The 19,503-nt window shown below is 41.3% G+C and overlaps 1 protein-coding gene across 2 annotated transcripts; it reads left to right on the forward strand.

The window, feature by feature from the left end:
- The first annotated feature begins 262 nt into the window (after positions 1-262).
- Positions 263-19,112, forward strand: LOC131569220 (pre-B-cell leukemia transcription factor 1-like). 2 transcript variants are annotated; one of them, XM_058821427.1, is made up of 9 exons: positions 263-474; positions 3,084-3,157; positions 4,977-5,314; positions 6,402-6,592; positions 9,750-9,885; positions 13,389-13,506; positions 16,267-16,346; positions 17,008-17,070; positions 18,294-19,112. In XM_058821427.1, exons 1-9 carry the CDS (start codon positions 263-265, stop codon positions 18,363-18,365), a joined length of 1,284 nt encoding a protein of 427 aa, XP_058677410.1. In that variant the 3' UTR covers positions 18,366-19,112. The 2 variants fall into 2 exon arrangements, with proteins under 2 accessions (XP_058677410.1, XP_058677411.1); XM_058821428.1 differs by lacking the exon at positions 16,267-16,346.
- The last annotated feature ends 391 nt before the right edge of the window (positions 19,113-19,503 follow it).

Here is a 19,503-nt window from a genome sequence, read left to right on the forward strand (position 1 = left end):
GGCGAGGCTTGTTATGGGGCGTGGCCAAGCGGAAAGGCGGGAAGGGCGTCCCCTCAAGAAAGGGGCGTGGCCTCCCGTGGGCGGGGTGGGGAGGGGGCGTGGCCAGGGCTGGGCGTGACCACAACGGCGGCAGCGCGGGGGGGTCCGGGGGGGGGGGTGGCTCTGTGGCCGCCGGCTCGGCGCGGCTCCTGTCGCGCCCTATCGCGATTTATCGCGCCCTGTGGCGCTGTGTCGCGCCGGGCCCGCGGCTCCAGGCCCGCCCATGGAGGCCGCGCCGCGGTTGATGCCCGGGGTGGCCCTGGCGGGGTCTCTTCCGCCAGCACCTCCCCCCGCTGCCGCCGCCAGCAGCGGGGACCCGCCGCCCTCAGGGCCGCCCTCAGGGCCGGCAGCGGGGCCGGCGCAGCACGACAGCGGCGACGTCCTGCAGCAGATCATGGCCATCACCGACCAGAGCTTGGATGAGGCCCAGGCCAGGTACCGGGAGGGGACAGCGGCAACGGGGACCGGGAGCACCGGCACGGCCGTGACTCAGCGCGGGGCCACCGCGGGGACACTGAGGGGACACCGCGGGGACACTGAGGGGACACTGAGGGGGGGTTTGAGGGGAAACTTCCCCGCTGTTCGCGGCTTTCCCGCTCCGTTCAGGGCCCCGCATCCCGGCTGATGCTCCCGTGCCTTCCCCGCGTCCTTCCCGCTCTGAGGGCAATTCACGGGGATTTGCCCCCTTCCCACACGGGTTTGCCCCATTGCTGGGTGTTTTTACCCCATTCCCAGGGGTTTTGCCCCATTTCCAGCGGGTTGGCCCCATTGTCAGTTGTTTTTATCCCATTCCCACGGTTTTGCCACATTCCCAGAGTTTTTGCCCCATTCCTGGAGTTTTCCCCCCAATTCCAGTGGGTTTTGCCCCATTCCCAGTAGTTTTGCCCCACTTCCTTTGGTTTTGCCCCATTCCTGATGGGTTTGCCCAATTGCCAATGTTTTTGCCCCATTTCCAGGTTTTACCCCATTCCCAATGGTTTTGCCCCATTCCCAGTGAGTTTTCTCCCATTCCAGTGATTTTTGCTCCATTCTCAGTGACTTTTGTCCCATTCCCGAGGGGTTTTCCCCATTCCCAGCCGTTCTGCCTGAGTTTGTCCTGCCTGACCCCACTGGGAATGGGGCAAAACCACCAGGAATGGGGCAAAAGCAATGGGAATGGGGACAAAACCCACTGGGAATGGGATAAAACACACTGGGAATGGGGCAAAATCACCCAGGAATGGGAAAAGTGGAACTGTTTGGGGCTGGAATTTTGGCCAGGATGGGGCGGGACCTCCTTCAGTTTGGGATAATTTGGAATAAATCGTGAATTTTAGGGAAAACCAGCACTGAGAATGAGCAGAATTCCAGGATTTTGGCGGGTTCTACGTTCCGTAATTAAGTGAGGGTAATTAACGCCTCATTAGCTGCTTGTCCGGGAGGGAATTGCCTCAAATCCTACAAAAATTGGGCTTTTTTTGGGGTGTTTTTCCTAATTCCCGCGGTTTTTGGGGAGCTGGGAGTGGTCCCTATTCGGGGGGCTGATAAAAGTCCCCGTTTTTCCTTATCTTGCCCCAAAATTTGGTCCCTTTTGGGTGCGGCAGCCCCAAATTCCAGCTGTTTCTATGGATTATTCGCAATTTCAGGAGGAGTTTTCCCTCCAAACCCTCATATTTTGGCATGAAAGTCATTTTTTGGGTTGTTTTTTGGGATGGAATTGTCAATTTTCCCTCCAAAATTCCCTTTTTTGCCCTGTCCTGACATTGTTTTGGGCATTCTCCATCAGCAGCTCCTGTAGGGATTCCCTAAATTTGGATTTCATGGAAAACTGATGAGAATTTTGGGATATTCGGGATAATTTTGAGTTTGTTGGGAGTTTTATTTCCCACAAATTGAGGACTGAGCTTTTTTTAACCCAAATCCTTTCAATATTAACCCAAACCCAGCCATGTGCTTCCCAATTTTCCAGCATTTCAGTGGAAAATCCACTTTTATTTCCCCCTGCCTGCAAAGTTTGCTGGACTTGAGGCGTTCCCACCCGTTAATTAGGGATTAATTAATAATTTTCTATTAAAATGCAAATTTTTGGGGGTTCCCAAGCCCTTGTAAAGTCCCAAAATTGGGAATTTTAAGATCCAAGCTCCCAGTTTAGGACGGGAAGCGGAAGCGGCAGGGAGGAGCAGGGAGGGACTTAATTATGAATAATTAATTACTAATTAATTATTAATTACCTAATTAACCAGCGCTGCCTTCGGGGACCTAAATCGAAGGTTTTAGCCCCAAAATGGGGGGGGTTTGGTGAGATTTTTCCCTCACATTCCCGTTTTTTTTGAGGACAATGGGATCGGAGACGCCTTTGTTCTCCAGCCGCGGCTCCGGGTTTTTCTTTTCCCGCCTTTTTTTTTTCTTTTTTTTTTTAAGGTAAAATCCCGAATTTTTGGGACAAAACCTGCGAGGTTCTGAGGGAAAAATTCCAAAGATTTGAGGGGAAATCCCGGGATTTGGGGCGGGGCTGATGAGGAGCCCGGATTGAGGAGGTTGGCAGGGCGGGAAAATCGGGATTTGCTGGAAAAATGAGAGAAAAGTGGATTTTTAATGGGTTTTCTGAGGGGGAAAAGGACTCAAAAGCACCAAAAAAAAAGGGATTTTGAGGGGATTTCTACAGGGGATTTTTCCCTGTGGAATTTGGGCCCAAAGCCTGGAAAATTGGGGAATTTGGGGAAAATATAATAAAAAAATCCATTAAATTCAAGTATAAATAGATTTTTCTGAGGTAAAAGAGGGTTCAAAAGCAGCAAAAAAAGAGATTTTGAGGTGGATTTTGCATCCAGTGGATTTTTCCCGGTGTTTATTGCGGAATTTAGCCCCAAAATTCAGAAAAATTGTGACTTTTACTTCCAGAGAATTCAGATTAAACCTGAAAAAAATCCCAAAATTCCCATTTTCCCCCGGATTTTCCCATTTTTTCTGGGATTTCCCTCACTCCCCTGCTCTTCCCATGATATGAGCCCAGTTTGGAGTTTTTTCCATGGATTTTGGGGCTGATTTTTCCATGTTTTTTGCAGGAAGCACGCCCTGAACTGCCACAGGATGAAGCCGGCCCTGTTCAGTGTCCTCTGTGAAATCAAGGAAAAAACAGGTCCGGATTTCTCCTTTTTATTCCCATTTTTCCCTCAAATCCCACTTTTTCTCCTCAATTTCTCCCCATTCCACTTTATCCCAATTTTTCCTCACTGATTCTCCATTAAAAGTTTTGAGTTTTTTTTAATTTTAAGCTGAAATTTGATTTTTGGGGTATTTTTAAGGGAGAAAAAGGAAATTTCGGGGTTGTTTTATGGGAAAATTCCAAGATTTGGGAGCTTTTTTAGGAAATTCCCTCTGGAACCTGGAAATTCCGAGTTGTTTATCTACAAATCCAGAAACTTCCAAATTTTTCCCAGAAAAATTTTTAAAAAATCAACAAACCCCATATTTTTTGTTCATTTCTCCTAATGTCTTCCATTTTTTTTCCCCTCACACCCCACTTTAACTGAATAGGAACATCAACCTGAAATGAGGAAATCCCAAATTTTCTTCCCAAAACCACTGTGAATGACAAATCCTCTTTTTTTTCCCCTGTTTTTCCACATTTCTCTCTCCCATTTTCCCCCAATTTTCCTAATTTTTTCCTGGTTTCCCCCTTTTCTTCCCCATTTTTCCTCATTTTTGTCCCATTTTTCCTCATTTTCTTTCCCATTTCTCCTCATTTTTGTCCCGTTTTTTCCTCATTTTCCCTGATTTTCCCCCATTTTCCAATTTCCCCTAATCTTCCCAATTTTCTCCCCTTTATTCACTATTTCCCCTCATTTCTTGCTCCATTTCCCCCTCATTTTTCCCCCCTTTTCTTCCCCATTTCTCCTCAAATTTTCCCCATTTTCCCCCTTTTTCTTCCCCATTTCCCCCTCATTTTCCCAATTTCCCCCTTTTTCTTCGCTATTTCCCCTCATTTCTTCCCCTTTTCTTTCCCTTTTTCCCCTCATTTTCCCCTTTTCCCCCTCATTTTTGTCCTGTTTTTCCTCATTTCCCCCCATTTTCCCCGATTTTCCCCCTTTTCTTCACTATTTCCCCTCATTTCTTCCCCCTTTTTCCCCTCATTTTCCCCCACTTTTTCTTCCCCATTTCCCCTCATTTTTCCCCAATTTTCCCCCTTTTCTTTCCCCCCTCATTTTTCCCCCAATTTTTCCCCTTTTCTTTCCCATTTCCCCCTCACTTTCCCCCAATTTTCCCTCTCTTTTTTCCTCCTTTTCCCTTAATTTCCCCCTCATTTTTTCCCCAATTTTCCCCCTTTTCTTTCTGCCCTCATTTCTTCCCCAATTTTTCCCCTTTTCTTTCCCATTTTCCCCAATTTTTCCCCTCATGTTTCCCATTTCCCCCTCATTTTCCCCCAATTTTTCCCCTCATGTTTCCCATTTCCCCCTCATTTTCCCCCAATTTTTCCCCTCATGTTTCCCATTTCCCCCTCATTTTTTCCCCAATTTTTCCCCTTTTCTTTCCCATTTTCCCCTCATTTCCCCCAATTTTTCCCCTCATGTTTCCCATTTCCCCCTCCTTTTCCCCAATTTTTCCCCTTTTCCCCTCATTTTCCCCCAGTTTTTCCCCTCATGTTTCCCATTTCCCCCTCATTTTTTCCCCAATTTTTCCCCTTTTCTTTCCCCTCATGTTCCCCTCATTTTCCCCTCATGTTTCCCCTCATTTTCCCCTCATGTTTCCCATTTCCCCCTCATTTTCCCCTTTTCTTTCCCATTTTCCCCTCATTTTTCCCCCAATTTTTCCCCTTTTCTTTCCCATTTTCCCCTCATTTTTCCCCAATTTTTCCCCTCGTTTTCCCCTCATTTTTCCCCAATTTTTCCCCTCATTTTTTCCCCTCATTTTCTCCCCAGTTTTCCCCCTCACGTTTTTTCCCGCCCTTTTCCCCTCAGCGCTGACGGTGCGGGGCCCTCCGGAGGAGGAGCCGCCTGACGCGCAGCTGCTGCGCCTGGACAACATGCTGAGGGCTGAGGGCGTGGCCGCCGCTCCCCGCCACAAACCCCCCAAAATGGGACAGGAACCCCCAAAAACCGGACAAGAACCCCCCAAAATGGGACAAGAACCCCCCGAAATCCCCGAGGAACCCGCAAAAATGGCAGAGGAGCACGGAAAATTGGGAGAAGGAGGCGGAAATGTGGGCGTGGAGCCCGGGGCGGAGCACTCGGATTACCGAGCCAAGCTGGCCCAGATCCGGCACATCTTCCACGCCGAGCTGGACAAGTACGAGCAGGTGATCTCAAAGGGGAAATTTGAGTTTTTTGGGGGGGATTTTGGGGTTTTTTTAATTGGGTTTTGGTGGGGGGTTTGGGGAAGGGGAGGAGGGGGAGTGCGGAGTTAAAAGGCGGTTTGGAGTTAAAGGAGTTTAAAGGGGTTTAAGGGGGAAATTAAAGGGAATTTAAGGGAAAATCCACAGAAATTAAAGTAAAAATTCAAGGTAACTAAAGAAAAAATTAAGGGGGATTAAGGGGAAAACCCCCATTTCCCCCCCTAAATCCCCCATTTTTCCCCATTTTCCCTGAATCCTCCATTTTTTCCCATTTTCCCCCTAAATCCCTCACTTTCCCCCTTAATTCCCTCATTTTTTTCCATTTTCCCCCTAAATCCCCCATTTTCCCATTTTTTTCACCATTTCCCCCCCCTAAATACCCCATTCCCACCCTAAATCCCCCATTTTTACCCATTTTCCTCATAAATCCCCCCTTTTCCCCATTTTTTCCCATTTCCCCCTCAAATCCCCCATTTCTCCCCCATTTTTCCCCCTAAATACCCATTTTCCCCCACACCCCCTATTTTCCTCCACTTTTTCCCATTTTTCCCATTTCCCCCCCTAAATCCCTTTTCCCCCCCAATCCCCCATTCTTCCCCCAAATCCCCAATTTTCCCCCCTAAACCCCCCACTTTTTCCGTGTAAATCCCTGATTTCCCCCCCAAATCCCCCATTTTTCCCAGCTTCCTTTCCCGTTTTCCCCTCAAATCCCCCATTTCTCCCCCATTTTTCCCCCTAAATACCCATTTTCCCCCACACCCCCTATTTTCCTCCACTTTTTCCCATTTTTCCCATTTCCCCCCCTAAATCCCTTTTCCCCCCCAATCCCCCATTCTTCCCCCAAATCCCCAATTTTCCCCCCTAAACCCCCCAATTTTTCCATGTAAATCTCCGATTTCCCCCCCAAATCCCCCATTTTTCCCAGCTTCCTTTCCCGTTTTCCCTTCTAAATCTCCCGGTGTTTTTCCCCCGTTTTTTTCCCTAAATCCCCCATTTTTTTCCCCACTTTTGCCCTAAATCTGTATTTTTCCCCCCATTTTCCCCCATGCAGGCGTGCAGCGAGTTCACGACGCACGTGCTGAACCTGCTGCGGGAGCAGAGCCGCACGCGGCCGATCGCGCCCCGCGAGATCGAGCGCATGGTGGGCGTCATCCACGGCAAGTTCAGCTCCATCCAGCTGCAGCTCAAGCAGAGCACCTGCGAGGCCGTCATGATCCTCAGGTCCAGGTTCCTCGACGCCAGGTGAGGGGATTTTGGGGAAAAATGTGGAGTTTTGGTGGAAAACGTGGAGTTTTGGTGAAAAATCTGGATGGTTTTGTGTTGGTGTCAACCACAGCAAGCTCAGCTCAAGCAGAGCTCCTGCGAGGCCACCGTGATCCTCAGGTCCAGGTTCCTCCAAACCAGGGGAGGGAATTTTGGAAACAATTCCTCCAATTATGGTGGAAATTTGGATATTTAATGGAAAATCTGGATTTTTTGTGAAAAAAACCATTGATTTTTTGGGTGGATGTCATCCATGGTGAGCTCAGCTCAAGCAGAGCTCCTGTGACACCACCATGATCCTCAGGTCCAGGTTCCTCCATGCCAGATGATCCAATTTGAGAAAAAAATCCGTCAATTATGGAATTTGGGTGGAAAAGTTTCGATATTTAATAGCAAATTGGATATTTGATGGGAAAATGTGGAGATTTGATGGGAAAACTTGGATGGTTTTCGGTGGGCGTCATCCACGGCAAGTTCAGCTCCATCCAGCTGCAGCTCAAGCAGAGCTCCTGCGAGGCCACCATGATCCTCAGGTCCAGGTTCCTCGACGCCAGGTGAGGGGATTTTGGGGGAAAATGTGGATTTTTGGTGAAAAAAAAGTGGATTTTTGGTGAAAAATCTGGATGGTTTTGTGTTGGTGTCAACCACAGCAAGCTCAGCTCAAGCAGAGCTCCTGCGAGGCCACCGTGATCCTCAGGTCCAGGTTCCTCCAAACCAGGGGAGGGAATTTTGGAAACAATTCCTCCAATTATGGTGGAAATTTGGATATTTAATGGAAAATCTGGATTTTTGGTGAAAAAAACCATTGATTTTTTGGGTGGATGTCATCCATGGTGAGCTCAGCTCAAGCAGAGCTCCTGTGACACCACCATGATCCTCAGGTCCAGGTTCCTCCATGCCAGATGATCCAATTTGAGAAAAAAATCCGTCAATTATGGAATTTGGGTGGAAAAGTTTCGATATTTAATAGCAAATTGGATATTTGATGGGAAAATGTGGAGATTTGATGGGAAAACTTGGATGGTTTTCGGTGGGCGTCATCCACGGCAAGTTCAGCTCCATCCAGCTGCAGCTCAAGCAGAGCTCCTGCGAGGCCACCATGATCCTCAGGTCCAGGTTCCTCGACGCCAGGTGAGGGGATTTTGGGGGAAAATGTGGATTTTTGGTGAAAAAAAAGTGGATTTTTGGTGAAAAATCTGGATGGTTTTGTGTTGGTGTCAACCCCAGCAAGCTCAGCTCAAGCAGAGCTCCTGCGAGGCCACCGTGATCCTCAGGTCCAGGTTCCTCCAAACCAGGGGAGGGAATTTTGGAAACAATTCCTCCAATTATGGTGGAAAAATTTGGATATTTAATGGAAAATCTGGATTTTTGGTGAAAAAAACCATTGATTTTTTGGGTGGATGTCATCCATGGTGAGCTCAGCTCAAGCAGAGCTCCTGTGACACCACCATGATCCTCAGGTCCAGGTTCCTCCATGCCAGATGATCCAATTTGAGAAAAAAATCCGTCAATTATGGAATTTGGGTGGAAAAGTTTCGATATTTAATAGCAAATTGGATATTTGATGGGAAAATGTGGAGATTTGATGGGAAAACTTGGATGGTTTTCGGTGGGCGTCATCCACGGCAAGTTCAGCTCCATCCAGCTGCAGCTCAAGCAGAGCTCCTGTGACACCACCATGATCCTCAGGTCCAGGTTCCTCGACGCCAGGTGAGGGGATTTTGGGGGAAAATGTGGATTTTTGGTGAAAAAAAAGTGGATTTTTGGTGAAAAATCTGGATGGTTTTGTGTTGGTGTCAACCCCAGCAAGCTCAGCTCAAGCAGAGCTCCTGCGAGGCCACCGTGATCCTCAGCTCCAGGTTCCTCCAAACCAGGGGAGGGAATTTTGGAAACAATTCCTCCAATTATGGTGGAAAAATTTGGATATTTAATGGAAAATCTGGATTTTTGGTGAAAAAAACCATTGATTTTTTGGGTGGATGTCATCCATGGTGAGCTCAGCTCAAGCAGAGCTCCTGTGACACCACCATGGTCCTCAGGTCCAGGTTCCTCCATGCCAGATGAGGGAATTTTGGGGAAAAAAATCCTCAAATTGTGGGGTTTTTGGGGAATGATGTGGATTTTTGGTGGAAAAATATGAATATAAATGGGTTTATTTCCCCAAGAAATGGATTTATTTCCCATTTTTACCCAGAATAATTTGATTTTTAGGAGAAAAGGTCACAGTTTCTGCAAGCAGCCACCGAGGTGCTGAACGAGTATTTCTGAATTGATTTATAAACCAATTAACCCCCAATAAATGGATTTATTTCCCATTTTAACCCCCAAGAAATGGATTTATTTCCCCCAATAAATGGATTTATTCCCCCCAATAAATGGATTTATTTCCCATTTTCACCCAGAATAATTTGATTTTCAGGAGGAAACGCCGCAATTTCAGCAAGCAGCCACCGAGGTGCTGAGTGAATATTTCTGAATTGATTTATTGCCCATTAAACCCCCAAGAAATGGATTTATTTCCCATTTTAACCCCCAATAAATGGATTTATTTCCCCCAATAAATGGATTTATTTTTAATTTTCAGGAGGAAACGCCGCAATTTCAACAAGCAGCCACGGAGGTGCTGAACGAGTATTTCTGAATTGATTTATTGCCCATTAAACACCCAATAAATGGATTTATTTCCCATTTTAACCCCCAATAAATGGATTTATTTCCCATTTTAACCCCCAATAAATGGATTTAAACCAGAATATTTTGATTTATTTTTAATTTTTAGGAGGAAACGCTGCAATTTCAGCCAGCAGCCACCGAGGTGCTGAATGAGTATTTCTGAATTGATTTATTGCCCATTAAACACCCAATAAATGGGTTTATTTCCCATTTTAACCCCCAATAAATGGATTTATTTCCCATTTAACCCAGAATATTTTGATTTAATCCAGAATATTTTGATTTATTTTTAATTTTCAGGAGGAAACGCCGCAATTTCAGCAAGCAGCCACGGAGGTGCTGAATGAGTATTTCTGAATTGATTTATTTCCTATTAAACACCCAATAAATGGATTTATTTCCCATTAAACACCCAATAAATGGATTTATTTCCCATTTTAACCCAGAATAATTTGATTTTTAGGAGGAAGCGGCGCAATTTCAGCAAGCAGGCCACGGAGGTGCTGAACGAGTATTTCTACTCGCACCTGAGCAATCCCTACCCCAGCGAGGAGGCCAAGGAGGAGCTGGCGCGCAGGGGCGGCATCAGCGTCTCCCAGGTCGGGCAAATTTGGGGCAAAATTCCACAATTTTGGGGAAATTCCCGAATTTGAGGAAAATCCCAGAATTGGGGGCAAATTCCCGGGATTTTAGAGAAATTTTCGGGGATTTTGGGGTTTCTGGCAGTTTTGGGGCAATTTCCCCCAGATTTTTGGGGCGATTTCTTGGCATTTTTTGCAGCGATTTTCCAGGATTTTGGGGCAGTTTTCCAGGATTTGGGGGAAAATTCACTGGATTTTGGGAAAATTCACTGGATTTGGGGGAAAATTCACTGGATTTTGGGAAAATTCCCAGGATTTGGGGGAAAATTCCCAGGATTTGGGGGAAAATTCACAGGATTTTGGGAAAATTCCCAGGATTTGTGGGAAAATTTACTGGATTTGGGGGAAAATTCCCAGGATTTTGGGGGAAAATTTACTGGATTTGGGGGGAAATTCCCAGGATTTTGGGGGAAAATTCACTGGATTTTGGGAAAATTCATGGAATTTTGGGAAAATTCACTGGATTTTGGGAAAATTCCCAGGATTTGGGGGAAAATTCACTGGATTTTGGGAAAATTCCCAGAATTTTAGGGGCAAGTTCATGACATTTTGGGGAAAATTCTTAGGATGCAAATTCCCAGGATTTGGGGTAAATTCTGGAGATTTTGGGAAAATTGCCCGGATCGGGGGCAAATTCCCAAGATTTTGGGGAAAATTCATGGAATTTTGGGAAAATTCCACAGATTTGGCAGCAAATTCCCAGGATTTTGGGGAAATTCCAGAATTTTAGGAAAATTCCCAGAATTTTGGGGAAATTTTCTGGGACTTTTGGGGCAAATTCCCAAGATTGGAGGCGACTCTCAATGTTTTGGTGCAAATTCCTGGGATTTTTGGGCAATTTCTTCAGATTTTGGAGTAAGTTCCCAGGATTTGGGGCAAATTCCAGGGATTTTGGGGCAGTTTCTCAAGGTTTGGGAAAGTTCCCTGTTTTTTTGGGCCAAAATCACTGGATTTTGGGAAAATTCCACAGATTTGGGGCAATTTCCCTGGATTTTTGGGGCAATTTCTAAAGGTTGGGATGATTTCCCTGGATTTTTGGGGAAATTTTCCAATATTTTGGGAAAATTCCCTGGGTTTTATGGCAAATTCTCCACATTTTTTTCCCATTTATAGGGCAGAAATTTGATTTTTTTCCCATTTTCCAGGACAGAAATTCGGATTTTTTCCTCCATTTCCAGGGCAGAAATTTCGATTTTTTTTTTTCCCTATTTTTTCCCATTTTCCAGGGCAAAAATTTGGGTTTTTTCCCAATTTCCCCCCATCTTATAGGGTGGAAATTTGGATTTTTTCCCATTTTCCAGAACAGAAATTTCAAATTTTTTCCCCATTTTTGTTCCATTTTCCAGGGCAGAGATTCAGACTTTTTCCCCCCATTTTCAGGGCAGAAATTTTGATTTTTTCCCCATTTTTCAGGACAGAAATTTGGATTTTTCCCCCAGTGTCAGGACAGAAATTCGAATTTTTTTCCCATTTTTCAGGGCAGAAATTTTGGGCTCTTCCCTCCAATTTGGGGGCAAATTTCCCAGATTTTGGGCAATTCTTGAGATTTGGCAAAAATTCCTGGGATTTTGGGGGCAATTTCCCATGATTTTGGGGGCAAATTTCTGGGAGTTTTGGGCAAATTCCCGGAATTTTGGGGGCAAATTCACAAAATGTTGAGGAAAATTCTTGGGATGCAAATTCCCAGGATTTGGGGCAAATTCTGGAGATTTTGGGAAAATTGCCCAGATCTGGGGCAAAATCCTGCGATTTTGGGCAAATTCCCAGGATTTTGGTGAAAATTCATGGAATTTTGGGAAAATTCCACAGATTTGGGGGCAAATTCCCAGGATTTTGGGGAAATTTTCTGGGATTTTTGAGGCAAATTCCAGGGATTTTGGGGGAAACTGCTGTGATTTTTGGGAAAATTCACCAGATTTCGGGACAATTCCCAGGATTTTTTGGGTCATTTCTTCAGATTTTGGGGGAAATTTCCCAAGATTTGGAGCAAATTCGAGGGATTTTGGGGCGGTTTCTTAAGGCTGGGACAATTTCCCTGGATTTTGGGGCAAATTCTTCAGATTTTTGGGACAAAATCACTGGATTTTGGGAAAATTCCACAGATTTGGGGCAATTTCCCAGCGATTTTGGTGCCAATTCCTGCGATTTGGGGGCAAATTCCCTGGATTTTGTGCCAATTTTCTCCCCTAACTAAATAAAAATATTGGTTTTTATTTTTTCATTTCATCCTTTCCTTCACCCCATTTTCTGCATTTTCCCCACCCCAGGTGTCCAGCTGGTTCGGGAACAAGCGCAGCCCAAATATTGGGAGAGAAAAATCCCATTTTAACCCAAAAAATCCCAAATATTGCCAGAAAAATCCCATTTTAACCCTGAAAAATCCTATTTAGAACCCCAAAAAATCCCAAATGTTGTAGAGAAAATTCCCATTTTAACCCAAAAAATCCCATTTTAATCCCCAAAATCCCATTTTAACCCCAAAAAGCCCCAAATATTGCCAGTAAAACCCGATTTTAACCAAAAAAACCCCCATTTTAACCCCAAAAAATCCCAAATGTTGTAGAAAAAAATCCCATTTTAACCCCAAAACCCCCAATATTGTGGATCTCACCCCATTTTCTGCATTTTCCCCACCCCAGGTGTCCAACTGGTTCGGGAACAGGCACATCCCAAATATTGGAGAGAAAAATCCCATTTTAACCCAAAAAATCCCATTTTAACCCTGGAAAATCCCAAATATTGCTGGGAAAATCCCATTTTAACCCTGAAAAATCCCATTTTAACCCCCAAAATCCCATTTTAACCCCAGTCCTGTGGCTCTCACCCCATTTTCTGCCTTTCCTCCCCCCCCCAGGTGTTCAACTGGTTCAGGAACAGGCACATCCCAAATATTGTAGAGAAAAATCCCATTTTAACCCTGGAAAATCCCGAATATTGCTGGGAAAATCCCATTTTAACCCCAAAATCCCATTTTAACCCTGGAAAATCCCCAGTCCCATGGCTCTGACCCCATTTTCTGGTTTTTCTCCCCGTTCCCAGGCGTCCAACTGGTTCGGGAACAGGTGCAGCCCAAATATTGTAACAAAAATCCCATTTTAACCCAAAAAATCCCATTTTAACCCTGAAAAATCCCATTTTAACCCCACAAATCCCATTTTAACCCTGGAAAATCCCAAATATCGTTGGGAAAATCCCAATTTTACCCCAAAAAACCCCAAATATTGTAGAAAAAAATCCCATTTTAACCCAAAAAATCCCATTTTAACCCCCAAAATCCCCATTTTAACCTGGAAAAACCCCAAATATTGCCAGAAAAATCCCATTTTAACCCCCAAAATTCCATTTTAACCCTGAAAAATCCCATTTTAACTCTGAAAAATCCCATTTTAACCCCCAAAATGCCACTTTAACCCCAGTCCCGTGGCTCTGACCCCATTTTGTGGTTTTTCTGCCCATCCCAGGTGTCCAACTGGTTCGGGAACAAGCGCATTCGCTACAAGAAGAACATGGGCCGCTTCCAGGAGGAGGCCGAGGCCTACAGGGGCCGCCAGCGCCCCTCCCCCCCCTCCCCGGCCTCAGGTGGGCGGGGCCAAGCCCTAATTAGCGCTGGGCTTAATTAATGAAGGGCTGGGAGCGCTGAGGGACTTGTTATACCTCTTTAGTTTGGGTTCTTTTTGATTTAATTGGATTTATTTTTTGTTTGTTCTTGGTTCATTTTGGCTCCTGGGACTCCTCCCCCTGCTCAGGTGGGCGGGGCCAAATCTTAATTAACACCGGGCTAATTAATGAGGGGCTGGGGGACTTGTTATTCCTCTTTATTTTGGGTTATTTTTGATTTAGTTTGGTTTATTTTTGGTTCATTTTGGCTCCCGGGACTCCTCCCCCTGCTCAGGTGGGCGGGGCCAAATCTTAATTAACCCAGAGATAATTAATGAGGGGCTGGGAGCAGTGTGGGACTGGTTATTCCTCTTTAGTTTGGGTTCTTTTTGATTTAATTGGATTTATTTTTTGTTTGTTCTTGGTTCATTTTGGCTCCCGGGACTCCTCCCCCTGCTCAGGTGGGCGGGGCCAAATCTTAATTAACACCGGGCTAATTAATGAGGGGCTGGGAGCAGTGTGGGACCTGTTGTTTCTCTTTAGTTTGGGTTACTTTTGGTTTAATTCCATTTAATTTGCTTTATTTTTGGTTCATTTTGGCTCCTGGGACTCCTCCCCCTGCTCAGGTGGGCGGGGCCAAATCTTAATTAACCCACAGCTAATTAATGAGGGGCTGGGAGCGCTGAGGGACTACTTATACCTCTTTATTTGGGTTATATTTCATTTATTTTGGTTTATTTTGGTTCATTTTGGCTCCTGGGACTCCTCCCCCGGCTCAGGTGGGCGGGGCCAAACCCTAATTAACACCGGGCTAATTAATGAGGAGCACTGGGGAACTTCTTATACCTCTTTATTTTGATTTAATTCGATTTATTTTAATTTAATTCAGTTTCTTTTTTATGTCTTTAGATTTAATTCAGTTTATTTTGGTTCATTTTGGCTACTGGAGCCCCTCCCCCTGCTCAGGTGGGCGTGGCCAAATCTTAATTAACCCAGAGATAATTAGTGAGGGGCTGGGAGCAATGTCAGAGTTGTTGTTCCTCTTTATTTTGATTAAATTTTGATTTTTTTTGTTTATTTTTGGTTTATTTTTGATTTATTTTGGTTCATTTTGGCTGCCAGGACCCCTCCCCCTGCTCAGGTGGGCGGGGCCAAACCCTAATTAACACCGGGCTAATTAACGAGGAACACTGGGGAACTTCTTATACCTCTTTATTTTGATTTAATTCGATTTATTTTAATTTAATTCAGTTTCTTTTTTATGTCTTTTGATTTAATTCAGTTTCTTTTTGGTTCATTTTGGCTCCTGGGACTCCTCCCCCAGCTCAGGTGGGCGGGGCCAAATCTTAATTAACCCAGAGATAATTAATGAGGGGCTGGGAGCAATGTCAGAGTTGTTGTTCCTCTTTATTTTGATTTATTTTCGATTTTTTTGTTTATTTTTAGTTTATTTTTGATTTAATTTGATTTCTTTTGCTTGCCAAGGCCCCGCCCCCTGCTCAGGTGGGCGTGGCCAAGCCCTAATTAACACCGGGCTAATTAATGAGGGGCTGGGGGCGCTGGGGGTTGGATTTTCCTTTTTATTTTGCTTTAATTTGCTTTAATTTGGGGTTTTTCTTTCTTATTTTGGTTTAGTTCTGTTGATTTCGTTTAATTTTATTTCCTTTTTATTTCCTTTTATTTCTTTTTAATGTAATTTTTTATTTGCCGTTATTTCCTTTGTTTTCCCTTTAATGTAATTTTATTTCCTTCTGATTTTATTTTAATGTCCTTTTATTTATTTCCTTTTTTCTTTATATTAATTTTATTTCCATTTAATTCCATTTATTTTCTTGAACGTCCTTTTATTACCCTTTATTACAGTTTATTTTCAATACATTAAATTTTATTTCTGTTTATTTCCTTTATTTTACTTTTAATGTCATTTTATTTCTATTTATTTCCCTTTGTTTCCTTTTTATTTTATTTTAATATTCTCCTATTCCTATTTATTTCTATTTATTTCCTTTTATATTCATTTTTATTTCCTTTAATGTTTTCTTATTACCTTTTATTTCCATTTATTTCTGTTTATTTTCTATAGATTTAATTTTATTTCTGTTTTTTTCCATTTATTTCCTTTATATTTCATTACTTTAATTCTATTAATTTCCTTTACATTTAATTTTATTTATTTATCTCCATTATTTTTTCCCTTTTATTTCCTGTTTTATTCACTTTTATTCCATTTAAAATCTCATTTTTTCCCTTTTTAATTCAATTTATTTCTGTTTATTTTTAATAATAAATTTTATTTTTATTTCCATTTATTTCCTTTATTTCCGTTATTTCCCTTATATTTAATTTTATTTCCATTTAATTTTATTTATTTATCTCCATTATTTTTCCCTTTTATTTCCTGTTTTATTCACTTTTATTCCATTTAAAATCTCTTTTTTTTCCCTTTTTAATTCAATTTATTTATGTTTATTTTTTAATAATAAGTTTTATTTTTATTTCCTTTATTTCCGTTATTTCCCTTATATTTAATTTTATTTCCATTTAATTTTATTTATTTATCTCCATTATTTTTTCCCTTTTATTTCCTGTTTTATTCACTTTTATTCCCTTTTAAAATCCTTTTTTTTTCCCCTTTTTAATTCCATTTATTCCCCTTTTTATCCCACCATTTTGGGCATTTATCCCCCATTAAAATTCTTTATTTTAATTGAATTTTTGGGGTTTTTTGTTGTTTTTTTTCAGCCTCTTCTGGGTCTTTTAAAATGACAAATTCTGGGGATTCCTTCCTGAACCTGCAGCCCCTGAGTTCCTACCAGAACCAGGTGAGGAAATGGGAAAAATTCAAATTTCTGTCCTGGAAATGAAGGAAAAAATCCAAATTTCTGTCCTGAAAATGGGGGAAAAATCAAAATTTCTGTCCCAGAAAATGGGGAAAAAAATCCAAATTTCTGTCCTGAAAATGGGGGAAAAATCAAAATTTCTGTCCCAGAAAATGGGGAAAAAAATCCAAATTTCCATCCTGAAAATGGGGGAAAAAAATCAAAATTTCTGTCCCAGAAAATGGAAAAAAAAATTCTGAATTTCTGTCCCAGAAAATGGGGGAAAAAAATCAAAATTTCTGTCCTGGAAATGGGGAAGAAATCCAAATTTCTGTCCTGGAAAATGGGGGAAAAAATCTGAATTTCTGTCCTGAAAAATGGGGGGAAAAAATCCAAATTTCTGTCCTGAAAAATGGGGGGAAAAAATCCGAATTTCTGATCTGGAAAATGGGAAAAAATCCGAATTTCTGTCCTTGAAAATGAGGAAAAAATCCGAATTTCTGTCCTGGAAATGGGGGAAAAAATGGGAAAAAAAACCTAAATTTTTGCCCTGAAAAATGGGGAAAAATCCAATTTTTTGCCCATTTTCAGTTGGATTTCAGGAATTTTTAAGTCATTTTTAACCATTTTTAATTAATTTTAACCATTTTTTGCCCATTTTCAGTTGGATTTCCTGCAGCAGCCGGGGAGCTTGGGGAGCCCTTTGTTCTCCTCGCAGCGCCTTGAGGTGAGATGTTTTTATTTTTATTTTTATTTTTATTTTTATTTTTATTTTTATTAATTTTTTATCATTTTTCTTTTTATTTCTTTATTTCCCCCAACATGGCAAATGTTGGGATGGGAGGAAAAGCTGGAAAAATGGAATTTAATTGCTGAAATTCCAAATTTTGAAAGATTTTAGCATTTTATTTTCTATTGAATTTATATTATAAATGGAAAATATAAAAATTATGTATATTTATATACGAATTATTGTATAAATTTTTATGAGATATACATAAATTTATATATTATAAACTGTATTTATAAATATATATTTACAAATATATTACAAAATACTAGTTATATAAATAAATGGCATATAAATAAATATTCTTATTTGTTTATAAATTTACTTATTCATTTATATATTATACATAAATGTATATTGTCTATTTTAATTTATATTACAAATATAAAATTATTATTACTATTAATGCACATTAAATACATTAAATGATGCATATAAATTTAGATTTAAATGTGTAAATTAGACACATATTTAATATTTTAAATATTTATTATTTAAAAATACTAATATTTTAATAATAATATTTTAAATAATATTTTAAAATAATATTTTAAAATATTTAAAACATTGGATATTTTAAAATACATTTGACAAATGTATTTTAAAGGCAAAATGTATCTAATTATATTTATATACATTTATAGATAAAAAGGATCTATAAATTAAAATTATTTATAAAATATATTAATGTATTAATTACCATAATATACAAATTTATATTATATTTACATTAAAATATATTAATACATTAACTGTTATGGTGTATTATAATATATATAAAATATATTATAATATAATGATATTATTATGTTATACATAGATTAATTATAGTATTACTTATATAATTATGGAAATAATATATTTATATAATTTATTGTAAATACAATAAAATATAAAATATAATTTATTGTATTATAAATAATGCTTTTTTATATTTTTATAAAATAATTTATATTTTATAAAAATTATCATATTATATTTACATTGCATTATGAACATACAAATAAAGGAAAAATAAGATTTTTTGGGGGCTATCTATTTCCTTTTAAAACCACCCTCACCTCCAAACACACCATGCCCTATAACGCCATTTACAGGTGATTTTGTGATAATTAGTGCTAATTAATATGAATTAATTAATTGAATTTGCTGCCCCTCAGGCCAATGGCAGCTGGCCGGACGCCGCCACTCCCTCATCCATCACCGACCCGGGCAGTGACGCCTCCAATTAAAGAATTTTTAATTCCAAGGACCTTTTTGAGAGGAGAGAGGTCAATTAACGCTAATTAATCACGGGCCGATAGAATGATTGACTTCTAATTAATTAATTACCTCAGACCAAGCCAATAGATTGTGATGGCAGCGACGCCTCTACCTCTCACGTATTTATAACTTCATTTTGCCTCAGAAAATTCCATTTTTTTAAGGAAAAACTTTGGATTTTACACAAAGGACCTGAAGAAGAAGGAAAAAAAGAAGTCTTGGCGTTTTTCTCCAGTTTTACAGCGGAAAAAATGGATTTATTTTCGTTTTTGTCTGGTTTTTTACGCTGGGATTTCTGTTCTAGGTGAGTTAAACTCCTCATATTGTAATTGGATGTTCTGTGTATTGGAATTTTCTGTAGGAAGTTTCTATAGGAAATTCTACAGAAAATTTCTATAGGAAAATTTTCCTAATTAAGGAATACAGGAAATTCTATAGGAAATTTCTGTAGGAAATTCTACTGGAAATTTTTCTTGCTAATTAATGGAAAAGTTCCTGTACCAAACTTCTCACTGGACATCGCTCGCATACTGGACCTTCCACTGGTGTCATCCTAAGGGATTTCATATCAGAAAATTCTACTGCTTCACTTTTTCTGCTGAAAAAGTCCAAAAATAAAATGAAAAATCCCAAATTTACCACAAAACAGCCGAACCACGGGATTTCCCCATGGGAATTCGAGGGTGTTTGTGCTGTTCTGGTGCTGTTCTCAGAGTCCACCCCTTTCAGTTGAGATTTTATCAATTAAAATAAATTTCCAAAGCCTTTTTTTTTTTCCTTTTCTTCCCTCCCATTTTCTGCTGATTTTTTTTTTTTTCTATCATGTTTGAATTCGGCCCCTGGGAGGTTCGTGAGGGGTGGGAAAAGGGCGGGAACGCCGTGAGGGGTGGGGAAAGGGCGGGAAGATCGTGAGGGTGGAGAAAAGGGCGGGAAGATCGTGAGGGGTGGGAAAAGGGCGGGAAGATCGTGAGGGGTGGGGAAAAGCGCGGGGAGATCGTGAGGGATTTGAAAAGGGTGGGAAGATCGTGAGTGGCTGCCAAAGGGCGCGAATGGCGTGAGGGGACGGTACAGGGTGAAAGTTGAGACATGGTGGGAACAGCGTGAGGA

This window comes from Ammospiza caudacuta, chromosome 29 (assembly GCF_027887145.1).
Source record: "Ammospiza caudacuta isolate bAmmCau1 chromosome 29, bAmmCau1.pri, whole genome shotgun sequence".
Taxonomy (NCBI): Eukaryota; Metazoa; Chordata; class Aves; order Passeriformes; family Passerellidae; genus Ammospiza; species Ammospiza caudacuta.